The sequence below is a fragment of the Bemisia tabaci genome, chromosome 3 (assembly GCF_918797505.1).
Source record: "Bemisia tabaci chromosome 3, PGI_BMITA_v3".
NCBI lineage: Eukaryota > Metazoa > Arthropoda > Insecta > Hemiptera > Aleyrodidae > Bemisia > Bemisia tabaci.
This window is the reverse complement of record NC_092795.1, coordinates 47,329,568-47,354,292: the sequence shown is the minus strand read 5'-3', so window position 1 is coordinate 47,354,292 and position 24,725 is coordinate 47,329,568. Positions and strand designations below refer to the sequence as shown.

General features: G+C 37.5%; 1 protein-coding gene across 1 annotated transcript; it reads left to right on the top strand.

The window, feature by feature from the left end:
• The first annotated feature begins 3,738 nt into the window (after positions 1–3,738).
• On the top strand, positions 3,739–24,487 carry LOC109030596 (circadian clock-controlled protein daywake). Its single transcript, XM_019041644.2, has 7 exons — positions 3,739–3,896; positions 11,560–11,656; positions 13,798–13,890; positions 14,371–14,518; positions 15,191–15,324; positions 21,472–21,627; positions 22,833–24,487. Exons 2-7 carry the CDS (start codon positions 11,566–11,568, stop codon positions 22,982–22,984), a joined length of 774 nt encoding a protein of 257 aa, XP_018897189.2. The 5' UTR covers positions 3,739–3,896; positions 11,560–11,565; the 3' UTR covers positions 22,985–24,487.
• Positions 24,488–24,725: the final 238 nt, after the last annotated feature.

The window sequence follows — 24,725 nt, the reverse complement described above, 5'->3', positions numbered from 1 at the left end:
ATCCATCGAGGATTGGATAAAATTTTAAATGCAATGAAAATTGTATCCCTTAATACTGCATTAAAAACTGAATCTGACATAAAGTTGGATGTGTACTTGAAATCGTACCCTTTAATTTTAGGTTAAAAACCGAGTCTCTCATAAGCATCAGGCCTGCAGGCCTTTGTCAATGTTAATATCGAGGATAAAAATTGTAAGCCTCTTTTCGAAATGAACTCACAATCGATTGGGACCTACTAAACGCAAATATTTTAAAAGAAAACCCTCAAGTTTAAGCAGGGTACCTAATCTGTATAATTCCAACCGAATGTCTGGTGTTCCATATCATGCTAAATATTCGGTTTGTCAAACTGAACTTTCGGTTCGTATAACCGAACTGTCGGCAGATATGACCAAACTTCGTTCGTCAGTTCACTTTACCGCACAAGTTCGGTTTGACAAACCGAAAATTCAGTTTGACGAACCGAAGTAGTTGGGATGATATGGTACACTGAACTTTTTTTCAGTGTTACACCATGTGAACCCTCTCTTGAACCCGCATATGGTTCACCAATTTGGTGTTTTCAGGCTCACTCCGCAAATCCAGATGAAATTTTACAAGGAATTCTACACCTCCGAACATACATCTCTTCAATTTCCATGTTTGTATTAATGACACCGAGATTATCTCGTCCGGAGAAAAGGTCGAATAAATCACCCGAATTTGCGCTGAATGTAGGTCTCATTCTCCTCATCACCATCGCTTCCGTTCATGCTGTGACAACACACGGGTCGTTCTTCCAGTTTACCTCGCCGATCATACAAAATTTATTTGACGCATCGTTGATGATTCAGTAACCTCAACCGGCGGAACAGTACCGTTCTCAATGTTTATTTCCACAAGAAATGTTTACTTGCGCGTAATGGAAGATTCTGGGAGTTCGCTGTTTTGCGTCCTTTTTTTAATGGCGTAAATTTACGCTGGTCAAGATATATGAATATTGGTGCATTACGTCCACTACTAGTTGTGCTGAATGAGCCGAGTTCTCGCTCAAAGCGAGGTGGTCCCATGATCGCCAGCTCACTTGAAAAATTTGCGCAATTTGCGCATGATTCAATTATGAGAGCTTATAAGTTTGGACAGTCCACAATATTGACGGGCTGATTGTTTACATTTTCCCATGGAAAAATTAGAATGAGACTAAAATGAGGTCAAAATAAATTGTAATTTTCCGTCACTTTTTTAACATATTATTCAAATTAATATAAAAGAATGGTGTGGTTTCTGAACTTTTAATGGTTGACATCTACAAGTTAGAGCTACTTAAAAATTTAACTTGAGCGTAGGCAGACGTCATTAGAGACGCACCTGAGAAAATGAGGAAAACAATTCTTTCTCCATTTTAGAGGTAAAATAGAGAAAACTGTCTTGTTGTTAGAGAGAGAAAAAAGCAACGAGGAAAGATACTCTACGAGTATCAAAATGTGTAAAATTAGAACACAAAACTCGAACGATAGAAATGACCACAAAAAAATTAATAACTAACCTTACTAAGACTAGTTCATGACGCCAAGAAGACTTTTTACTACTGGAAGCTGGGAGGAAAATAAATGATCGGTGTAAGTGCCCTCCAATTGATGGCCATGGCAGGAATGTTCTGTAACACACACGTGTAAGTTCGTCGTTTCCTTAACGAAGGAACGTAGCTCCAGTCCAATATTTCAAAATTGACACAAACAATTCATTTTTTTTTACAAGGATGTCATTGTCCATTCAATTGTCGACCAAAATGTTTCTAATTTTTGCATAAGATCAGAAAACAAGCCTGTGAAATTTCTAGTCAGAAATGCCTAGGATTTCTCAGGTAAAGCTGCAATTTGCGAGGGAAATTTCGACAACATTGAAATGGACCACAATTTGCAATTTGGAGCTATAAATTCTGGCTCATCTAAAAAAACACTTATGTGCATAGGGAAACTAATGGCGCACACGTTGTTTTTAAACAGGGCTAGAGTTTATAGTTCCAAATTGCAAAATACAGTCTAAATGTAGTTACGTTCTTTCGTGAGAGAAACATATCGTCACCTTCCAGGCAAAGTATCACAAGCGCCATGCGACGTTTAAAAATTTCCGCCGCCATTTTATTTTTTTACAGAGAAATTGTTCAACGAAGCTGTCCGAAAATTTCACTGAATTTTCTTTGTGCTGCCGATAAAATTTAGTGAAATTTCCAAACAGATTCAACCAACAATTTCTCAGTAAAAAAATAAAATGGCGGCGGAAATTTTTAAACGTCGCATGGCGCTTGTGATACTTTGCCTGGAAGGTGACGATATGTGTGCCACGTATCTTCCTCGTTTCATCGGATAGCATCCCGACTACGACTACACAGTAAAAAAAAGTAACTGGCATTTTGTGTTAATGTTAAAAGTAGAGCCCGTAGTAATGGAGAATTTGCAGGTGTCGGAAATTTTGGGAATGTCATGTTTAAGGGGAAACTACCGCGTGAACTGAGCATGAGAATATCCTTCGTTTCTAAAATGCGAGCAATTATTAGAGGATATATGACAAATTGCTCTAATCTGCTTAACTACATGTGTTTAAACGTGAAATGCCGCCTGATGACGTCACACGCCGGCAGATTTTCTCGATTCCAAATTTTTTTTCTACAATTTCCCGTACCAGAAAAAAAGTATGAAAAATACTGCGAACGTAGCTCATTAAGAGCTCTGAAATGCAGCAATAAGAAAACATGTGCAAATTATCCATTACCTAAATGTGCGCTTAAAATGTTTACGTTTTTACCCTTGGTTCATAAATTGAACAATATTTGGAGAAGAAATGGCAAAATGATCTAATCTGCTAAAATACGTGTGTTTAAATGATGACGTCAGATGACGTCACTAGGCGGTGCATATTTTCTCACTTTTAAATCTATTATTTCCCATATCAGAAAAAAAAATTATAAAAAATTCTGTGAGATCAGCTCTTTAAGCACTTTCAGATGAAGCAATAAAAAATTGCATGCAAATTCTCCATTGTCATCATTGTATAAATCATATCAACATTATCAACCCTCCTCTAACCCCTTCTTCGGTATGCTGGCATTGCTGGCCACTTCAACCACCCCCAAAATACAATTCCACCCGATATAGAGTGGCAGTAACACCTCTTCAAATCAAAAAGAAGTCGAGGAACAGTGTTCGAAACTCACTTTTGACTTTTAGGAGTCATGTGGCGCATCAAGCTTGATTTTTATGCGCCATTGAAGATTTTTTAGGGGCCAAATTGACTTTCTGCCTAAAAATTACGGCGCATTTAGTGAAAAGGTAGACGCAAGATGTTTTCGCAACAGAACTATTAAGTAACTGTAACTTGGGGAAGACAAAAGCACTAAGAATGAAATCGTGAAGAATAGAAAAAGCAAGCTTTCACTTGTAGTGCTGAAAATTCTAAGTTATTTCAATTCAAATAGATTTTTTTCCTTTCTTTATGTGACCTCCTGTGAAAATCCAGAGTTTTAGGGGCCACGTTAGGCGCAGAGCCTTCATTTTTTAGGCGCCATGACCGATTTTTTAGGCGCATTTGGCGCGTTGGCGCCTGTGAGTTTCGGACACTGTCGAGGAACGCCGAAGGAACAACTCCTCAGTCCACCTCGATAATTTATTCAAGCCCGCATGGCAACATGGCAGAGCGTGCGTTGTGTGGCGCGAAAAGCGAAGCTGCGCTCCTCAGACGCGGGTGCCTCGGATATCTATAAGAGGCGTGAGGTTGGCTCCGAAATATCAGTTGGATTCTGCTCCTCATCCCTGAGAGGCTGTCCTACTCCCTCAACCTAAGTGCATTAGTTGATACCTAGTGTCAAATTGTGGCTTAGCGTTTCGGCTATCCACTACATCAACCTAACTCCTTCAAGGTAAGCTTCCTTTTTAGACCATTTTATGGCGCTTCAACCTTGTCCAAATCCGAGATAAAAGCTCCATGTTTATATTTTCTGTGTATTTGACCTGTTTTTTGTCTTTCTTTTTAAGTAAAGTTTTCTTTAGAAAAAATAGTCAGTTGTCGTATTGCAAGATTTAAAAATGCAAACTAACTTAATTCTACCATAGGTTATAGTAGAAATAAAAGGAATATTTTATACGAAAGTAAGTGATACATTTTGCTTCAAACTTCCTATCATCAATAGACCTTATTCCGATTTTATTTGTGGCCTTCCCATTACATTACAAGCCTTTGAAATTGCACATTATTAGGGAAAAAACGTATTAATTGAGAGAAGAAATTAGTTTCTGCAAATTCCAGTTCATAAAATTACTTTTAAAAGCGGCCATTCCCCCGTCGTAGAAAACTGATATTAGTTATTTTTTCTAACTCAGCGTTAAAGTCTCCGAAACCGTGAAACCTCATTCACAAGTTTAACCAGATTTATTTGAACCACCGATGCACTAAGTTTGTTAAATTTCATTCAACTTTTAGAGTAGACTCTCCTGAGTAATCGTTCATTCTTTTTTCATTTAGAATGATCATGCATGCGATGTAGTCTAAATCGTACTGAATCGCTGCAATTCAATCCGGAATAAAATCTTGTCACGTTTACGATGGCTCGAGCATTTTTGACGTGCAATTTTAGCTGGTAACAATAATTAGATAGATTCAGTGCCTAGCTCAAGTTGTCCGTTTTACATCATAAATTTCTACATCGTTCTATCCTATGTAAAAAGTTTAATTCATAAAACATGAACGCATGTTTACTACGAAAAAAATTAAGCACCACCTATTCACATTTAACTATTTATACATTTTTATCAGCAAGTTTTGTGGTCGACGAAATAAAGGTTACCGTAATACTGAAAGCAAGAAACACCTGAACAAGAGTTTGACCTTTTTGACCAAACCGCCGAACTCTTGATTATCAGGCAAACTTTAAACTCCACGTAAATAACTGAAACACTTGATTCGGCTAAAAAAATTTGGTCTATATTTATCTTTTGCAAATAATTACTTTCAAAAGTGCTCTCATATTTCATGCATAGCCTTATCTAAGTATAGTTCTTGATAAACGACTGAAAGAAACGGCGCCAAGAGCATTTAAAATATACCAATTAAATTTCAATTGCGATTACTAAAATTTTCAGATGTATCACAAGAGGCACTATCTGCATGCTTCAAATCTTAGTAGTACTGAATGAAAAATGCGTAAACATAAACATGCATAGGAATTTTAAATGCATAAGTGTTCAGAGTGCAACTAATATTACTGCTCTAATTTCACGTTATTCTTGCCTCCGGTAAAATTCCGACCGTTTACAATTTTAGAAGAAAAATTAGACCGACGCAACCGGCTTTCCGGGTTTTTATTTTTCTCATGAATCACTCAATCGTTCAAGATATGACTGCGTTTCCAAATTTGCCAACTTTAGACAATGCATTTAAATTTTACAGGAGATTTACATACATTCCACAGATCAGTTCTGCATTTGGCAACCCCGTTAAGTCCATATCGTGAGGCACGGGGAGTCAAGTATTGCATGACCTAGACCCAGAACTTGAATCGATCCGGTCATTCAACGTAATGCCCAATATACGCACTCGCGATTTTACTGTCGTTGTAAGATTTCAGGCTGAATAACATTCTTTCACGCTATTTCAAAGGTCAATGTTACTTTATCAGTAAAATCTGGCAGATTTGAAGACAAATATATATTGCCGGTTTTAGTGGAAAATTTATCTTTCTCATGCTCCTACCCGTCGTGAGAGAAGTTCAAGATGAAAGTTTAAGATATTAATCGCGTCTCATGGGATGATGTTTTTGCGATGTGGGATGTCCTACAAAAACATTAAAAACAATTTTTAGTTGATGAAAAAAAAAAAATTCCAAACGCGGAATTTTTGTAATGTGTGAAAGTCATACGTTGAATCTTTAATCTTCATACATTTTCGGAGCCCTCCTTTAATTTTTTCTACCATCATTTTGAGAGTGGGCCCATTTTGCATGTTTTATAGTTATACTTTTTCAAAAATAGTTCATCAACCACCAAATAATAATACCCACTGTCGAACCGAATTTCTTAATCTGATCTCTTTGAATACATTGTCCTCTGAAGGTAGTCCTTACTTTTGATGCAGCTCTGGTCCCATCACACAATGTGATCGGTGCAAAAAGTCATTACTGAACATTTTACATCGAGCCCTAGCGTTCGTGTTCGGACGGATCAAATTTTTTTTTTGGTAATTTATGGTAAATAAAAATCAAAATAAGATGATGCGTTATTTTTAACCAAATCAGCAGGATTCGTGCTTGTAGTCGTTCTAAAAGATTAAATATTGGTCCGTCAGTGGTGAGGTGTGAATGATCTATTATCGATTTTTCCGTATTTAAAACCATGTTAGAGAATTGATTATTAAAGTGTTTTCTGCAAACACCTTGTTTATCGATCCTTTTCCATGTGTTAAATGACAGATCAATCGATACATCGCAAAGCACTCCACGCCACTGATGTCCGTCAATACTATACTGTGTCCAACTCTCCAACAATATCAACATGTGAGAATTATTATTATTATTTTTTTTTTTTTAGGGGGGGGGGGGTTATACCAAACAGAAATTCGTTTGATGTCTGTTTTTTCAGTCTATTCTCATAATTAATTTTTGCGAGCCACGGTAATAATCTAATAAAGATACCGATCAGAATCAACGCGTATTGAATGATATTGATATGGACACGCATATTTGTCACTCGGTGGTTAAACTTACTTTAAAAAAAAAAAAAAAACAGGCTGGGTAAAAAATAAAAGATTCAACAACTAGAGATGCCGATGATCAATTGGCGAGCAGTACTTGGAATCATCGATAATTAAACTGTCATAGATACTTCATCGTGCAGCGATTAAGAGTTTATTAATACCTCGTTTCAGAGTGGAGTAGAGGGTCATTATTCGGAGTTGATACTTCGTAGTTTTTAGAAATTAGCCATTTATATTTTTATACTACTTATTTTCTTTTCGAGGACCTTAGACAGTCTTGTGGACCAAAACTAAAGAAAAAAAACTCAGGGTTTCAGTTAGTTCAATAAAACTGTCCTCAGTATTTTTTGCGTAAGTGGTGACATTGAACATCTTTTCCCGGAGGAATGTGGTTTCAGGCTCTGAAGTTCGAGTACTACGATAATTACCGCGATAGTACCGATTAGCGTTATATTTCCGTTAGCGGTTCCAGTCATATCTTTCCCGTGAAGACTGATTCAGCGGCTTTGTCATTCGATGTATGGCTACCAAAATAATAATTAATTCTATCTACCCCCTTTGAAAAGTGTGGCAAGATGATTGATATCAGAAGAATTAGGAGGAGACCCGATGTCGTCATTTTGAGTGGAGCCGAACAGATATATGAAAAATATAAAGTATTGATGGCTGAAGTCAAACAGTGTGTACATGAATTGAAACATTTAAAAATCTATGACTATGCTTTTTTTTCGTTTTTTTTTCCCAGGAAAACTAACCAAAAATATTTTTAAACTTTTCTGTGAATATGTTTGCATTGTGATAATTGGGATGCATTTTGCAATTGAGAACTACGATTTCTGTCTCAGCTTAGAAAGAACGTATGTGCTATTAGTTTCCCTTTGCACATATAGGCTTTTTGGCGGCCGAAATTGTAGTTCCTAATTGCAAGATGTGGTCCACTTTATCCTCAGCAAAGTTCAATAAACATTGTTGGCTCTCTCAAGTTAAACATTTAAACATTATCAGAGATTTACAATTTTGCAATCGGAGGCACTCATTTTCCGACCTCAGCTGTATCGATATCGATTGCCGTGTAGCCTGTGGCTACTAAATCCGTCTGCATGTTTCACTTTTCTGGACAGTGAGCTTTTAACGCTCTGAATGCACTTTAAATATACACCCATAACAACTTGAAGCGATACAAACCAGTTCGGTGTACATCCAAAATACGTCATGATCCATTGAATCAGGTCTGGATTGACGGCAATCCGTCTGTTCGTTCATTAGTATGGGTGCATTTTAAACGAACTGACCGCCCGGGAAAAATCCGATAATTAGGGCAACTAACGTCATTTCGACGAGAGTCCAGGTGACCACTAAGCTCTTTGGGAATACCTAATTTACCATACTACCATGCTTTGAGAGAACTCAGTATAAGCTCCCAGACTTTGCCAAATTTCCTTCGATAAACGACGAATTTTCATGGAAACTTGTGAATATTTTCTTCCCGGGTCGTCAGCGAATGTTTATTCGCGATTTCATTTAAATTACCTATGAGACATTTCCAGAAAGAAGATTCATAACTTGTTTCAAAAATGAAAATTTCATCGGGGGAAATTTGGCAATGTACTGATATTTATAAGACGTTTCTCCTAAGCAGGGTAGCATACTATTGGCAATTTCTCGTACATCCAATCGACGTAACAATAATTGATTGACCCTCATTTCATTTATACCTGAGTACACCAGGAAATATAGAGTGAGTATGAAATGAATTAGATTCAAAAGAGAGGCTTTAGAGGGAGAGAGAGGCAAGAGAGGCAAAATATTCACAGAAGTTGAATGGACCACGGGGTTTATGCATACTAAACAGAGCAGTTGACCATGTCAAAGGTTCCATGTGACTTGATGTTGATGTTAAGTTCAGAGAGGTCATTTATTTGGTCAGGAGAAATGATACTCGGCAAATTTGCAAAATCCAAATCTGGGGAGGCTCGCAAGCATAGACATGAATATTTTGAAGTACGTTTCTGTTTACGGAAACGATTAATGAATCGAAGCTGTAAGACCTTGCTTTTGACCTAAAAATCAAGAAAATTATTTCGATGAGGCCTGTGCCTCTAATCAAGGTTCCGATATCTGATAAAGACAGAAAAAAATTTCTTTGTAACGTGTCAACGTCTATCATTCTGAAAATTGCGAGACTTGGAGTATTTCGGTTGCTGTTCTTAGTATATGTAATTGTATATACCTCTGTTTGAGACGAGGTCAAATTAGCCTCGCTAAACTCATGAAATATATTAACTTAATATGCTGAATTTACGGAAATTGCAATGAAATTAAGTTGCGTTTAAGGCGGTATAAAATGCGGAATAGGCGTATAATGTTACCCGTCATATTTATTTGACCAACGGCGCTTACAGAATCAAAAGTTGCTTTTGCCATCATGCATATACCGCGTATTGTATCTTGACATTATAGGGACGCAGTTGACTGAACGACCATAACAATTTGATGAAATAACCAGTGATTGTAAAAAGCAGGGTTTTTCAATGAATTCGGTTTTGAGCAGAATACTGATTAACGAAGTGATTTAATTTCATGTCATACCAGATCTCCAAGGCGCGCGTATAGTGTCATAGTAAGAGAGATGTGCGATCAACATAACTATTTCATTCTCCATTACGGATTAATAAATCTTATTGCATAATGAAAATTTTCTCGCGAATGAAGTCTGAATTTTACAGGGACAAAGTATCAGGGCACATTTTTGTAACCTATGCTGCGTAAAGTCTTCCGATCGTCTTTGGAAGCCCGTCATCGGCGGTGCCTGAAAACTTGACATCAGTATTAAAATTTTGACCTTGGAGCGCCTCTCAAAGATGAACTGAAGTTCAATAAAATCTAAAATCCTGACTTCCCAGCTCTCATGCAATTGAATTGCTGCATAATGTCTGCATTTTGTAAGCGTTTAAGTTTTTTCATCTCATAAAAGTTTATTCATCTCTTTAATCGTTTTTTTTTTACAGCAGAGAGTTTGAAAAATATGATGGTTTTCCGGGACATTAAATCTGGTTTCTTGGGACGCATAAGATGCAAAAATTACGCGTTAAGTACTAGTGAGCATTTTATTGAAGAAGGCAATCGGTTGGTTTTACATGACAATTAAAGAAAATACGCAAAATTCAACCTTATTCACTTTAATTGTGATAAAAATCTTCATAAGACGTGTACGTGAGACTAAACCATCCTAGGAAAATTAACTTTTTACGTAATACGTTGCAGATTTTTTTATTATTCTTCTTTTTCTATTAAAAAAACGGACCAATTGAAGAAAATACGCAAAATTCAACTTTATTGACTTTAATCGTGATAAAAATCTTCATAAGATGTGTACGCGAGACTAAACCATCTTCGGAAAATTAACTTTTTACGTAATACGTTGCAGATTTTTTATTATTATTATTTTTCTTTTTAAAAAAAAAAAAAAAAAAAACCGGATGGACGATTAATCAGTGGAAGGGAATCGCCAAGCTTCAACCTCGTTCACGCACACGAGTTATATGCATAAAACCCTTCAATTATACCCGTCACATTACTATGTATCCCCGACCGTAACAAAGCGCGACGTGAATAATTGCACGAAAATCTTGAGGAGCTTAATTATAAGGAAAGCTCAGGTTTTTCTCGGCTGCAATTTTCTTAACATTTCACACGAGCGGTGACTAAACGCCCCTATGGCGTGTCACGCGGACATTCCTCTATGGGTTCGCAGCGTTCCGGGCTTTCCTTCTTCCCTGTGAATAATTTTCCAATTTTTCTTCCTACGTGTTTGGGAACATTTAATCCATTTGATCTAGGTACCTAATCATCAATTTGTAATTGATCTGAGTTGCCAAGTCATTAAGAATGAAAATAATACAAGCAGCTATTTCGCTCTCAATTGCACTTGTAGGCAAGAAAATATTTTCTGAGCAGAAATATTTGCCTATCCACTCGCATTCTATCTCTTACCTCACAAATTGACCGGACAATTATGATTCTAGCTCTCCTTTCCTCTTCAAATATCTATGATTTATCATAAAAATACTATAAAGCAATATTTCTTTCCCAATTTTCTTCGCGTAAACAATGTTTCCACGTTGTAGATGCGGAAACTGCCATTGCTTTGGAATCTAAAACTGGACTACATTTTGCAATTAAGAACTAAAATGTATGGCTCATTCATAAAAACGCTTGTTTGCATTGGGAAATTAACGGCACACACGTTGTTTTTAGACTGACAATGAGCCGGAATCCTAGTTGCAAAATGTAGTCCAACTATCAATGGTGACTTTCATACAGAGGACCCACGAATTAAGTACGCCATTCGTCCTCAGACCAAAAAAGCACGTCGTACACTTTACATCGCAATAATCTATGGCTTTAAATGATCGAATGTTAGCGCCGGCGCCTGACCGGCGACGACCCCTAGATTCGAGACCACGTCCGTCGCGACGCACTGATGCGTGATAGCAGCCAGTCAGGAAAAAAGCACTTACGTCGCTTTCAGGTGTCCCCCGGAAATCTCCCTCATTAGTCTTAAATAAATCACCACCAATGAAGTGGATTCAGGAAGAATCCGTGTTCAAGTAGGTATCCGTTTATTTTAATGATGATCTCAAACTCCCACACAGGGTGTAGGAAACGGTAATGTCACACGCATAAAACCATACATCATTGCTGAAGTCTTGCACAGTTTACTTGAAGTTGTTATCAAAAACAGTATTCGCGATGCTCTGATGTTAGTTCTCCGTGTTCTTTTGCAACTTCACTTCTCACCGGTAATCGGAATATATTTTTTCCTTTTTTTGCAGATCAAAATGGGTCTCACTTTAAAATACAGTTTTGCTCTCCTCACCTTATGTTCCTGCGCCTTGGCCGCCGCCCCTCAAGTTAGCAACGGATATTACAGTAAGTTTTTGTATTTTACTATGTTTTTAACCACCCACTTTACACGATGGTAAATTGGTGACATGATATCCCGCGAATTTCCGCATTAAGTGATCTGCCTCAAAAAACTTGAAGTGCATTACAAATTTTAGTAAATATATTTCATCTCTATTTAGTTCTAACATTTCTAATAATAATTGAAGCGTTTTCTGAAAATCTGGAAAATCGCTGCAGGGGTCTGGTGTTTTGTCTATGTGTCTTATCATTTAGGTACTTGGGATATAATATATTTAAATTTTGTAAACATTATCAATCTGACTGCGCGTTACTCCACATTTCACTTCACATATTGTCAGCATCGCTTGGCATTGAAAATTAAAATTTTAAAAAATTAAAAACTTTACAATGTACGTCAAATTTTCAAAAGTGGCGCTATTATGTTTGAAAGTAAGCAGTATTTTCAGTTTTTTTCAACTATTCTCTTCCTTTTATTTTTTTATTTTTATTTACTGTTTTCTATTTAAAATGCTCATTCGGGCAGACCCAACTCGTATCTCAAAAACTAAGTCCTCAGCGCAAAAAAATAGTGGAGGAAATGAGGAAATAATATTGAACATGGCGTTCCTGGTTTAAAATAAGTATTAAAAAAAGAGATCGTTAGAAATCTTTTAACGCTTCGTAAATGCGGATGTTTGAGGAATCGCGATTTTACAGTTTATTTTAGAACTTTTGACACTTTGTTCGGAGGGAGGAAATTCACGAATATAATAATCTTTCCTCAGCCAGAGATGGAATAGACAAAAGAAGGAAGTGTGTATAGTTTTTTCTTCGTAGCATATTTTTTTTTCTCTCCGTCCGCGCGCCGCTATTGCTCTTCAGGCGACGGCCGATGGGCCTTTTGCAAGACGTAACAGAACTGTCAAAGATAGAAAAAGTGGTTTGCCGATTGGTGTGGCATACTGAAGAATACCTACAAACCTCATTTCTACCAACTTCCTCAGAAAAATTAAAATCAGATTTGTCCAGTCCTCGCCCATTCTTTCCTCGTAGAAACAGAACCGATGAATATGTTTATGCACAGCTGAAAGTTCCAGAAGAGACTAGCAATTAGGTCAAAATTTGACCTGATTTATTCAAATTGCATGCTGGAAGGATTGGACTAATCTTTCTTTAAGAAGACGTACGAAAGGAATAGATATGAAGTTTTTCGCAAAGGTTTAAGGAATCATCCATATCGTCGTTCTTCTGACGTAAGAGCGAACCTTGATTTCCTTTTGAGCCATCTTCTCCGTATAAAACTCTGCTTTCCGCGGCTCATGTAGGAATTCAGATACGCCCTTACTTCAGAGGATTGACAATATGGGGGACAGGCACATCGGCGGATTAGGAGATTAGGCAACTAGTGGTGAAGATTTACGATTTTCTATCAGGAAATCATATGGCATAAGAGACTGCCTGTAAGATATAATTTTTAAGTTGTTTTACCACCAGCATATTTCAGTTCCATAAATTTTCTTTGTAACCATCAAGACGCGAAAATGGTGGTACTGATTCGACAGACTTAGGCTTTGGTCGAACCGTACAATTTTGTCGCATCATCTCGAAGGAAAAGCGGCAGATCTCCTGGTTAGACTACATTTTACTTTTTAGATCACTAACCGGCTTATTCATTTTTATATAGCAGTGGGATATTTCATTTTTGCCTTTTCTCGTAAAAATATGCTAATGCTGCATGACTTTATATTAGGTATACTGCGTTAGTTGAAGTATTCCATCTTCATCCTCAAAGAAGTTGCAGAGTTGCTTTATTTTGCTCTACTCAAATTAAACCAATCAAGTGAGGACATAAAATGTATTTGAGAATTCATGCTCTCACTTGTTCTTATCGTTTTGGTGGAAAAAATTAATGAGCTCCAGGGATAACTGGTTTATATTGCAATTTCAACCAGTTTTTGAAAAAAGATATAGCGATCCATCCCTTCATTTCTGGGAGGGAAAACAAGCCAGTGAGAGCAAAACGAGTTCTTCCTCAATGACTCGTTCGAGAATTGTTTTAAATTTACCTGGCGAGACATATTATGGGAGAGTGAATGAAAATGCCGTCAAAATAGTAATGAAAATTTGATTTCTACTCATGTTTAATTTTGATCTTCTTTTTTCAGCTTGGTACAAGAAACCTTGCAAACAAAATGATGCAAAATTCACCGACTGCCTGCTCAAAACAGCGAGGGTGGGAGTTGTAGAATTAAAAAATGGTGAGTGCGTTTTTTGGCTTGCTCAGTATGGTTACTGCCGACTTTTTTTTGTCAAGACGGTACTTTGTTTGAGATCAATTAGAGTAGAATATTGCACCTAAATTCGTGTTAAATTTTCTTAATTTTAGCCTTTAAATCACCGATTTTTTTTGTTAAATGTCCAAATTGGATTCAATATAGGAGCAAACATTTGTAAACCGCCAGATCCTCTATTATTCATGACGTACACCTTCCTATAAGAGACCCAATTTTTTTGATGGGTGCGTTGAATGACCCAAAACTCTGAATTCTCCACATGTTTTCTGCAAGCAAGCTCAGTTAAAAAGTATAATCCCAACCTTTTTACAAAGTAGTTCAATGTATTGAAGATATATCACAAACATGCACTCTCTCATGAGTCAACCCCAGGGGTCGCTTGCGTGATCACAATCTGAGTGAAGAACTAAGAAAAAAATAAGAGTGATTTTTTCTTTGATGCAGGTGACAGCAAACGGCATTTGCCTTCCATAAACCCATTCTTTTTGCCAAAAATGGAAATCACTACCGGGTCTGACCAGGTCGGTCTCAAGTTCAAGATGCAAGATGTCAACATCTATGGACTCCCGGACATCCAATTCCTGAACATCAAGTAAGTTTGATTTCAATCAAATAATGTAGCATCTTTTAAAATTAATTTCAATAGCCTTATATCAGTTTTTATAATAGTTTAAATAACTTTAGTCTACAGATCCTTTATTCTGTTTTTAAAACAATACATTTTAAATGTGTGAAGCATGAACGTGCGACAGCAAATCAATGTTTATGTGGAAAAAAAGAAAACGAGAGGAGGAAAAGAAAATCAACATTAATTTGCTCAAATTATAAGAAAAAACATCCATTAGCCAGTACCTTTGAATTGCTGGTAGGTCCAAACATTAAAACTTTAGAGATGACGTCATCCGCCGTATTCATCAAAGAGCCATTTACTAGCACCGTGTATACTGGACGTAGAAACTGCATATTAGTACGTGATATATGATTTATGAGATAGTATGTGAGGTATAATTGGATTACATTTTGCAATAAGGAACCACTATTTCTGGCCCATTTCAGAAACAACTTACATGCCATTGGTTTCCCTATGCAGATATGTGCTTTTATGGGAGAGCTAGAGATAGTGGTTCCTTATTGTAAAATGTAATCCAATTGTGACTGTGTGTTGAGATTTATTATACATTTTGATGAGATTCAGACTTTAAAACATGATTCCTCAATACCCTTGATTATCTACCATTGGACTCATTGAATTTTTGAATTTCAGAGGGGACGAAAAAATTCACAAATATGAATGGGTGATTCAGACAAAAACGATCAACCTCGACGGAAACTACATCGCTGGTGGCAAGATTCTGATCCTTCCAGTTGTAGGAAACGGAAAATTCCAGTTCTCCCTAAGTAAGTGATTCTTGGCATTATATTTGGACATGTTTCAAGACTAGCATTTGAGGCAAAGGTGGAGACTTACAGTTTTGAGTTCTCAACATTTTCTAGAAATATTAACACTCAGTATACCCTTTTTGGCTATTCAATGGTGTAGCGAGTAGATGGCAAAATAAGTGAGCCATCTCTAGTAAGCGTTCAAGAAAGATAGATACAAATTTTTAAGAGCAGCCCAAGACATGATAACAGTGGAAAAAACAAGGAGGAAAAACGGGAAACAAGGCTAAAAATACACAATTAATAAAACCGAGACGTTTCATTCAAAAGTGAGTCATTTCCAGTCGGAAACAATAAAAATTGAAAAGAAAAACTATAAAAATCAGGGCTTCGGTTTTATATCGTTTTTTTCTTTTAAATATTTATTGTTTCCGACTGAAAATGACTCAGTTTTGAGTCGAAACGTCTCGGATTTTATTAATTGTGTATTTTTAACCTTGTTTCCCGTTTTTCCTCCTTGTTTTTTCCACTGTTATCAAAAAAGATATCGATGCTCTGAATTTGCACTATTCAAAGGCTGCAAAGCACATCCTGTAAGTACCCACTTTGATCGCCGGAAGACGATTGTTACGTCTAATAAATTGCACAACACGTTGCGAAACAGCAAGAATAAGGTACGTGTAATTTCAAGGGTTGAGCTGTACGGAGTCTATTAAGCAAGCGTTTCCACGTGTCCTCAGGAGGCTAGAGGAGGTACTGTATCTGTTCTCCGTTGAAGATTTCGTGCCTCCTGTCTTGTAGCGACCGTTCTTGAAAGACGTCATTGTGACGCGCGCTGAAATTAAAGCTGATAATCGGAGGATCTAAACCTACACTGCGCGCCCAAGATTCATGTACTACCTATGCACAAGTGCAGCGGCAGTGCATGTGCAGCCGGATGCACCTCTGCCCTCGAGGATGAGGATGAGAGCTCTCGCCCACGCATGTGAGGAAAACCGCGCCTCCGATCGAAACCGAGGTTGATGGGAGTTTCCCATGCGAGGAGGCAGAGGATCCCACATCCATTAATTATCCATTATATTTTTGGGACCTAAGTTCTGCATTTTAAAGTTTCCGTGATTAACATTCAGTGCAAGCATGAAAAAGAGCGATATTCCTTGTAATTGCTACTGCAATCAATCACAAACTGATCGCGGTAAACGCACAATTCGTGATACAGCAGTAATTGGGAATTTTTTAGCTAACGTGCGTTAAAAATCCAAAAAAACTTCGCCGCGTTGCACTGAGGATGGGTACAATTAGACCCGAAAATGCGTCTGCAGTTGTCTTCCTGAATGGTCGTAACTACTATATAGTGTTGCACCAAATAGCGTATCTCTTTGAGGGACAATTGTGCTCAAATGAGCTTTTTCCCTCTGTATTGAGATTTTCAGTTTTCTGGATTTTTAACGGAAGTTGGCTGAAAAATTCCAACATACTGTCTTACTGCAATCAATGGTAATGACGGGGGATTATAGGGCTGCTTCATATCGATCGAAACCAACATCTGCACCCTGGTACCCCTTACATGCGTTTTATGCGAGCTACAAAATAGATTATTGCCCCTTAGAATCTAAGATCCAAGATTAATTCATGCCATAGAGGGTGAATATCATCTTGGCGATACCTCTCATCTTGTTGCGTACGAAATGTGAGGATCTGCACGTGGCACGTGGCACGTATGGGTGGAAGCGCGGCGCGGGTGGATGCGCGTAACCTCGAACTTGAGACGCGCGCGCGCGCGCGGTGCGTCGCGTCGTCGCCTCGTTCATTGATCAAGATGATTGAATCGAGCATCGAGCAGGAGCAAAACCGCAAATTGCAAATTACGAAAAGCGCTAATTACTTGGCTCGAGCACCAGCCACCCCGCCACCTCTTCGCATTACACTTAACGAGGGAGGCGTAGTTGTCAGACAGCGATGAACAAAGACGGTGGAGTAGGCAAACCGATGGCCGAAACGCGAAACCACGTATCTTCGTTTGGAACGTCGCAGGCTTTCTATCATACGCTATTATTTATTTGGAAAACTAGTCAGAATTATTTCTCGAAAACTCCTTTGATTTTTCTTCCCTATTAGCAGAATATTCTGTTAGAATTCAAGCCAGAGAAAAAGAGACTTGTTTCTCTTCGAAAAAATTAAAGAGGAGCAGAAATTTTGAAACACTGTAATGGATATACGTGGTTTCACATTTTGGCCATCGATATATTGCCGTGTTGAGGAGAACGTCGTTTGAAATTCGAATATTGCCTTTTTCCCGATAGGACACGCACATTAAAATATTTTATTTTAGAAAAGTTAGGAATGCTCTCCCTTAAAATCCCTCTCCTTTGCACTTTACATTCATTTAAGTGCAAATAAAGTTTCTTTGAAAAATTGAAAAGAATCGCTCTTTTTCAAAAAAAAGTTGTTTTTTATCGAAGAAAATTTGGCAACGGCCAGAGGGCGTTCTCTCTGAGCATGGCGGTATATTAACGGTGATAGGAATTATTAAAATTTATGTGAGAGTATGGTAAAAAAGATTGATGGATAATTGAATTGAATCACGCCTTTATCGTCATGTACCCTTCACTGAGCGCGTATTGTCATTGCTCGTAGAGTGAAGCGGCGAGATAAGCAATACTGAAGCGCCTTCAGTTTTTCCGACACACAACCCGCACATCCTCAGTGCTGGAATAGTTGTATCCGAGCTTCATCGTCAATGTCGCTTTGCGCTCTTCGGCCGTTATACATCCTATCGAGGATGAAGAAAATGTTTTCCGTCAATACCGTTTTCAGGAATCACGAACCCACTCATTTATGTCTAGTCTCCTGAACACTATTTCCTTAGATCATATAACGTTTCTCTTTAGATTCGATCCAGGATTAAATTAGAGAAATCATCCCCTTGAAAATTTCGAGCAATAAAAGCCAGAGATTACCTCACATTTATAAGACCAATTCGATTTAAAAATAACGTACATAGCGTTGAACGCACGATTTGAATCTCTTGCCAACATTTATGGACGGTACCAAGGGCTTACCTTTCATCGTGCCAATATGACGAAATCCAGGTTTTTTTATCATAAGTTACTTCGAAATCCCTTCCTGAGATAATTATAGTCCTTGGTTCTAATTTTTCTCAATTTCAAAAAGAAAATGCAAAATGGCCTAGTTTTATCCTGTGACCAAGCAACACCGGACATAAGTATCCGAGCAGATTATCATCTATCATCTTCATTGGCTACGTGATAAATGAACCGGTTCGTTTGATGACTCGACGAGATTAGACGTAGCTGATAAGAGCGGTAGGCTGGGAGTAAACTGTCTCAGATGAGAATTCCATATTTTCCTCTTTTTTCCTCGATTGAATGTGGCGAAGCGCACGTGAGCGCCGCCGCTATAGTCTCCTAGTAGGCGGCGTGCTTTGCGATATATCGATTGATCTGTCATGTAAACCTATGGAAAAATATCGATAGACAGGATGTTCGCATCGAACACTAATATAATCGATTCTTTACCATAGCTTCAATGGGAATATATTGATAATTGATCATTCTAGCTATTTAACTAGACTCATTATATGCTTGTCACACCAGCTTTTATAAAGCTTGTTAATCAGATATGCAAGTTATCGAACTTAACCCTCTTTTAAAAACGTATATATTTTATTTCTTTGATGCTAAATAAAAATTTAATAATTAATTTCCTATTTTCAATTCTACCTATACATCGACCTAATCTAGGAAGATCGAACACCCACCTACATTGAAATTCTGCCCTACGTCCAACCTAAACACCAACACGAATTACGTGAGAATACTACACACAGAGAAATGCACAACATCATGCCAAGTCCCCGTGACCCTCTCTCCCAATATTCATTCTTGCAATAGACCCATCGATGTCTATTGATATCCATCAGTGATATGGAATATACTAGGAGGGTGTGTGTCAGTCGCGTCACATGAGTGTTTGGGCGCGGGGCCAAAGCATTTGCGTCATCAGTTTCAAAAACTGGGGGTCACGGCCAAGGTTTGTCCAGGTTTGCCATTTTCCAGACGCGAGGACAAAGTGTCTCCGATATCATTCATTTTTGGGGGGCGATGATTACTTCGGAGACCGGCATCGTTCTTCACCATACGATGACTGTCGAAGGTTCGATGAGATCAATTTTATCGGACCAGGGAAATTAGATCGCAAGTGGGGAACTTCTTAAAAAAGTAGCATGTAAAAAAACTTGAATCAAGCGGTGAGGTCTTTCGAAGATCAAAATATGCAAAAATCCCAAATTAAGCGTTACGATCCTCTGAATTATTTTTGTGATCCCAAAGCCAAAACAAATAGGCGAGATTGCGACCAATGACATAGCATATCGTCGCTACTCTGATGTAAGGGTGTATCTCGATTTTCACGTGAGCCCTGTTCTCCTTATAATTTTATGCTTTCCGAGGCCCCTATGGTAAAAGGGGCACGCCCTTACCTACGCCAGGGGTGCGACAATATGAGATAAAGAGACCCCACATTATAGGTGGCCAGTAAATGTATTGCAAGGATTAAAAAAAAGTATGTTTCGTAGAATGAAAATCGATGTGGGGTGTATTCAGCTTACAATGTACAAGGTTGCCATACTCGCTTCACAAAGTGATCGATCCGACATGACTGCATCATTATCTTTCCGCCAAAGTAACGAGTTGCTCATGAATCATCATTAGACCAAACTCAGTGTAAATCTCCGAAATGAATGTACACTTCGCCAATTTAAATTGCTCAGATTGTCAGTGAGGGATCTGTTAAATGTTTTTTCCTTAACTGTGACTTAAACTTTATTTAATTTGAAACCTCATTTTGAATCACGCTTAATAGCCGGCGCACTTTGAGTTCCCACAATTCGAGGAGTCACCCTGTTGTCGCTCGTTGGTCGAATGACGTCAAAGATACGTCGTCGGACGACTCCATTAAAGGATCGTTGTAACGTGCTCCGTGAGTAGAAGTAGGAATGAGTCGGCAAAGTTTAATCAAAACAGTTGGACGCCAGATCTTCCTCCACCCCGAAAGTGTCCGGTGCGGTCCAGTGGCGTGCTTTGCGATATATCGATTGATCTGTCGATTAAACCTGTAGAAAAGGATCGATGAACAGGGTGTTTGCAACGAACACATTAATAACCGATTCTTCACCACAGTTTCAAATGAGAAAATATCGATAATCGATCATTGACGTATTCGCTGGGGACTCATTCCATTGAACGGATGTTGGTGTGCAAAGCGGTATTTCCCCTCTGTGAAGCACAGAGAGAAACTTTTGGGGTTTCTAGTTTAAAGACCGGGTATGAATCAGCATAAAATTGGTGACTAGAAAAATCTCGAAAGATCATGCCGAATGGAATATTTTTGTCATCATACCGGTACGCAAGCCATGACGGAGCACTTCATTTGATGAATTAATTCATGCTTAGAGGATATCGAGTAGTTATGCTGTTTTGAAATTCCTTTCGGCTGGAAATTTTGGCACAGTTCATTTTATTGGACGTGGACAGAAAAAAATTCCACGCTGGATTCAGGGCGAGCAAAAAGAAATGATTGCGTCCTCTACCGGTACCGCCCAGTCTCTGAAAAAAGTGAAGAATGGGGGACAAATGGGGAGGATTTTTGTTTTTGAAAATAGGTACTTTTCCCCTCTGATCGGCTAGAATCTACCCCTGACTTAGGGACTCGGTTCATTTTTCGTCTAACAGTAACCATGCTGTAGAGACTGAAGCTCTTAGAAGGCGCTTTTCTCTGCGAACGCCATTTCCCGCCATTATTTTAAAACGGACAAAAAGATCACATCTCTAAAATTTTAGAGCCTTTTCTTGAAAAACTTATGAAGAAACAGCCTATTTATAAACGGTGAACACAGACGAAGGACGGTACATGACGTCGTTCCCCGCATGTGAATGGAAAATCCGTCTGCGAATTCGGTAGGTGACTCGATCGCTACTTTTCTACTTTGGCGTTTGAGTCTCCAAGAATAGTCACTTTGAATGGGAATACTCACGCTTTAGTAGAATTTTTGGCGATGGAGATGAGTTTGACTATAATATAATATCATTGTGTCGAAATGTTTTTCATCCTTACCTACAACGATTTGTCTTTGTGATCTTGCAGAGGACATGAAATGCCGGCTGAAGATCAAGCATGAATTGGAGAAGAAGGCTGATGGGAAAGAGTACATCAAGTTCACCCAGGTTCAATTCATCATTGATGATGTCAAGCACGTCAGATATACCCTGCACAACCTCTTCAACGGTGACAAACTGCTAGGTAAGTCTATTATTTCAGTGTAGCCGCTTCAAGACGTTGAGAAGTATAGTCTAATATTTCATGAAAAATCCTAAAATAGGTGCGACAGTCGCGGTTGCAGTATTTCAAAATCTTCGCTCCAATCTTATTATTGGAGGAAGATCGAACCGACATCGTTGCTTGAAAATTTCACAGAATATTCTTCAGAAGAAAAATAAATATAAAGCACCGAACTTTTCATAAAATGGCGTGTAGTTTTCGATGCAGAAAATAAAAAAAAATGACGAGAAGTCTGCGACACCGCAAACCGAGATACGCACTGCTGCTGTTTTACCATCGATACGTTACTATGAAAAAAACAAAAAAAAAAAAACATCGAAGGTGGTTTATTAAAGAGGAAATCCATACTTCCTGCTATGATTTCTATACCTATTAACTCACATTAGGGAAAAAAACAAAGAAACTTGCGAACTATTTTTACTGTCGTGAGAGTTGCATACGCTTCGCTTTGAAGGAGATTTTCATGGAGCGGGCGTATGCTTGAGTTAAAGAACAAGTTAGTTCCCCAATTTAACTCCTCTTTTCACAAGAGAACGAAATAGCTATGTATATTTCCGGTTTGAGAGGATATTTTCTCCAGAGTGAAATCGTTAATACGTAATACTCTTCTGCACCTTTCCCCCACTAATTAATCAGTGTTATTCCGCTGTGAAATTTTGAACCTTGACTGCTTTTTTGCTAAAGCATAACAACTACCCAAGTAGCGCAGATTGCAATAATTGTAAAAATATTGCGATTCCATTGAGTGTTGTGTATGTTGCCTAGCTCCTATTTGAAGGGGCTCCATTTATTGAAACTTATTCCAATACCTAACATTGTAATAAGTTGCAATTTCATTGCATTGCATTGCCGATCTTTCTGACACATTAAGCTCATTTTGTCGATTGTTTAAAATCGGCATAAATCGATTAAATGATGTAAAATTATTGCAATTTAATGGTAAAAAAACAATTTTTTTAAAATAAAATTGCAATTTAATTTCAATATTTTCGTTGCACTGTGCTAACTTCTTGGGTATGAGAGTTCTTTAACTGTTGGAGTTTAACTAATTAGAATTTATTTTCTTTAAAATTTGAGTTCCTGTCTATCACTGCGTTATCATTCAGTGTGTATTTAATGCACAAATAATGAATAGCTTCCCCTCACAATTGGCTTTTTTGTTATAGGTGGACAAATTCTGACGTTCATCAACCAGGCCTGGCGCGAGGTGTTCGAGGAAGTCAAGCCCGGCATTGAGCAGACCATGTCAGAAGTTATCAAGTACCTTATCACACCCCTCACCCGTGTCCCATATGATTACATCTTCCCACCCTCATAAACTTATTCCGCATCTCTTCCTGATTCATCATACCAAAGCCTTCTGCCATCATACTCATGATGGTCTCAAGGGAAACTATATTACGAAGAATTTTGGTTAAAATGATTACATGCTGGCAAATTAAGCCCAAGGAAAAATGGCTGCGAAGAATTTCTTGAAAAAAGAAAAAAAAAGGAAAATCGCTCTATTTCTTCTTTCGATTTTCATCAGTTCCTCCGGACTTTGACTGTAAAAATCTTTCGATTGTTACTAGCCAAAGAGTACGAAACTTCAGCACTCATAGGTATTCATGTTACTTTAAAAAACTTGTAAAAATCATAATTTACTCTTTGTTACGCTGCTGAATTAGATTACTTTTCTTTCATTAGATAAATATTACAAAATATATAATGCAATTTCGAAAAGGAGACGTAAAAGGACTTCGAAGTCACCAGAAAATTAAGAAGAGAGAAAAGTAAAATAAAAATCTTGGAATTAAGATGGTCCAAAAATATTCCAAGAATTTGCAAATCCCAATGAACATTTGTAATCAAGATTGTTGTTTGTTTAAGATGTAACCATTAATATACGAAACAAACTTGTGACAGAATATCAATCAACTAACCATTTTTGCTCGCAAGAGAAGCAAAACTATTAGAGTGCATTACTCAGAAATCCGGAACAAAATATGGAGAGGAAATCAAAATTGTTATCTGGCTTAAATGAACAGAATTTGGACCAAAAAAAGAGAGTAAAGAAATATATAGGTATAGGTACATGAATATCCGTTTGCTCAAAAACTTTATGCCGGTAAAGAGAGACTTACTCTATGAGTGCCTATCAACTTCAGATTTATCTTACAAGTTTATGCAATGGTAAACTTGATTATGATTTTGCTTGATTAAATTCAAGTCACAACTCGATACTCTGTGATAGTTGTTTCCTAAACGTTATGAAAAATTTTCGATTTTTTTTCCATGTGAAAATTTTTTAAAATATCCTTAATTATTGATCAAATGGAGGATGAATGATTTGCACGAATAAGAGCATACATATAAAAATAAGAAAACATTCGGTGAAGTTAGATTAAAGAACTTAAGTTAATGAAGTACATAGGTACTAAGAACTTCAATCAGAGAAATTAAGGCTCTTTAAATGATGTCAAAAAGTGAGACTTCCTATTCGCATGAAGATTATCTGATTTATCTGAGACCAGGTCTTATCACTTTAATACTAAGGCAGACCTTTTAATGAGAGAAAAATGATTTTATAAATAAGTATGTTCAGAAAGTGAGCCGTAAACACCTGAGTTCGTGTTCTCATAAGAACTGTGCGAGTGATTGATTCTTATTCTGAGTAAAAATACATGGAAAAAGTATGAGAAACCAATTCAACGATACAAATTCCTACACAGGAATAATACTCATGTTGATGACTAGCTACTAGATATTATATGAAATTGCATTTTTGTGTTACTTTAAGTGTAAATAGTTGGGCTGTGCAATAAAAACTTTTATTTTTTAATTCCGTGTGTATGATTGAAATCTTTTAATAAAAACCCACATTGATTAATTTAAAGAAATATGAGGGCCTTGGAGGACAAGGCGCATGAGTGCAGATTTTGAAAAAATTGAGATATTCATGACTGAACTGAAACTTCTTAGTTTGAAAGTTTATTCTGTGAAAAATTCATAACTAACATCCAACTTTAAAGCATCAACAAGTGAGTCAAACTTTTTTTCCGCCATAAAGCTCCATGTAA

Coding starts and splice junctions, on each gene's coding strand:
- LOC109030596 (XM_019041644.2), top strand. CDS start 11,566: ATGGGTCTCACTTTAAAATACAGTTTTGCTCTCCTCACCTTATGTTCC. Junction 11,657..13,797: donor AGTTAGCAACGGATATTACA/GTAAGTTTTTGT, acceptor TTCTTTTTTCAG/CTTGGTACAAGAAACCTTGC. Junction 15,325..21,471: donor AAAATTCCAGTTCTCCCTAA/GTAAGTGATTCT, acceptor GTGATCTTGCAG/AGGACATGAAATGCCGGCTG.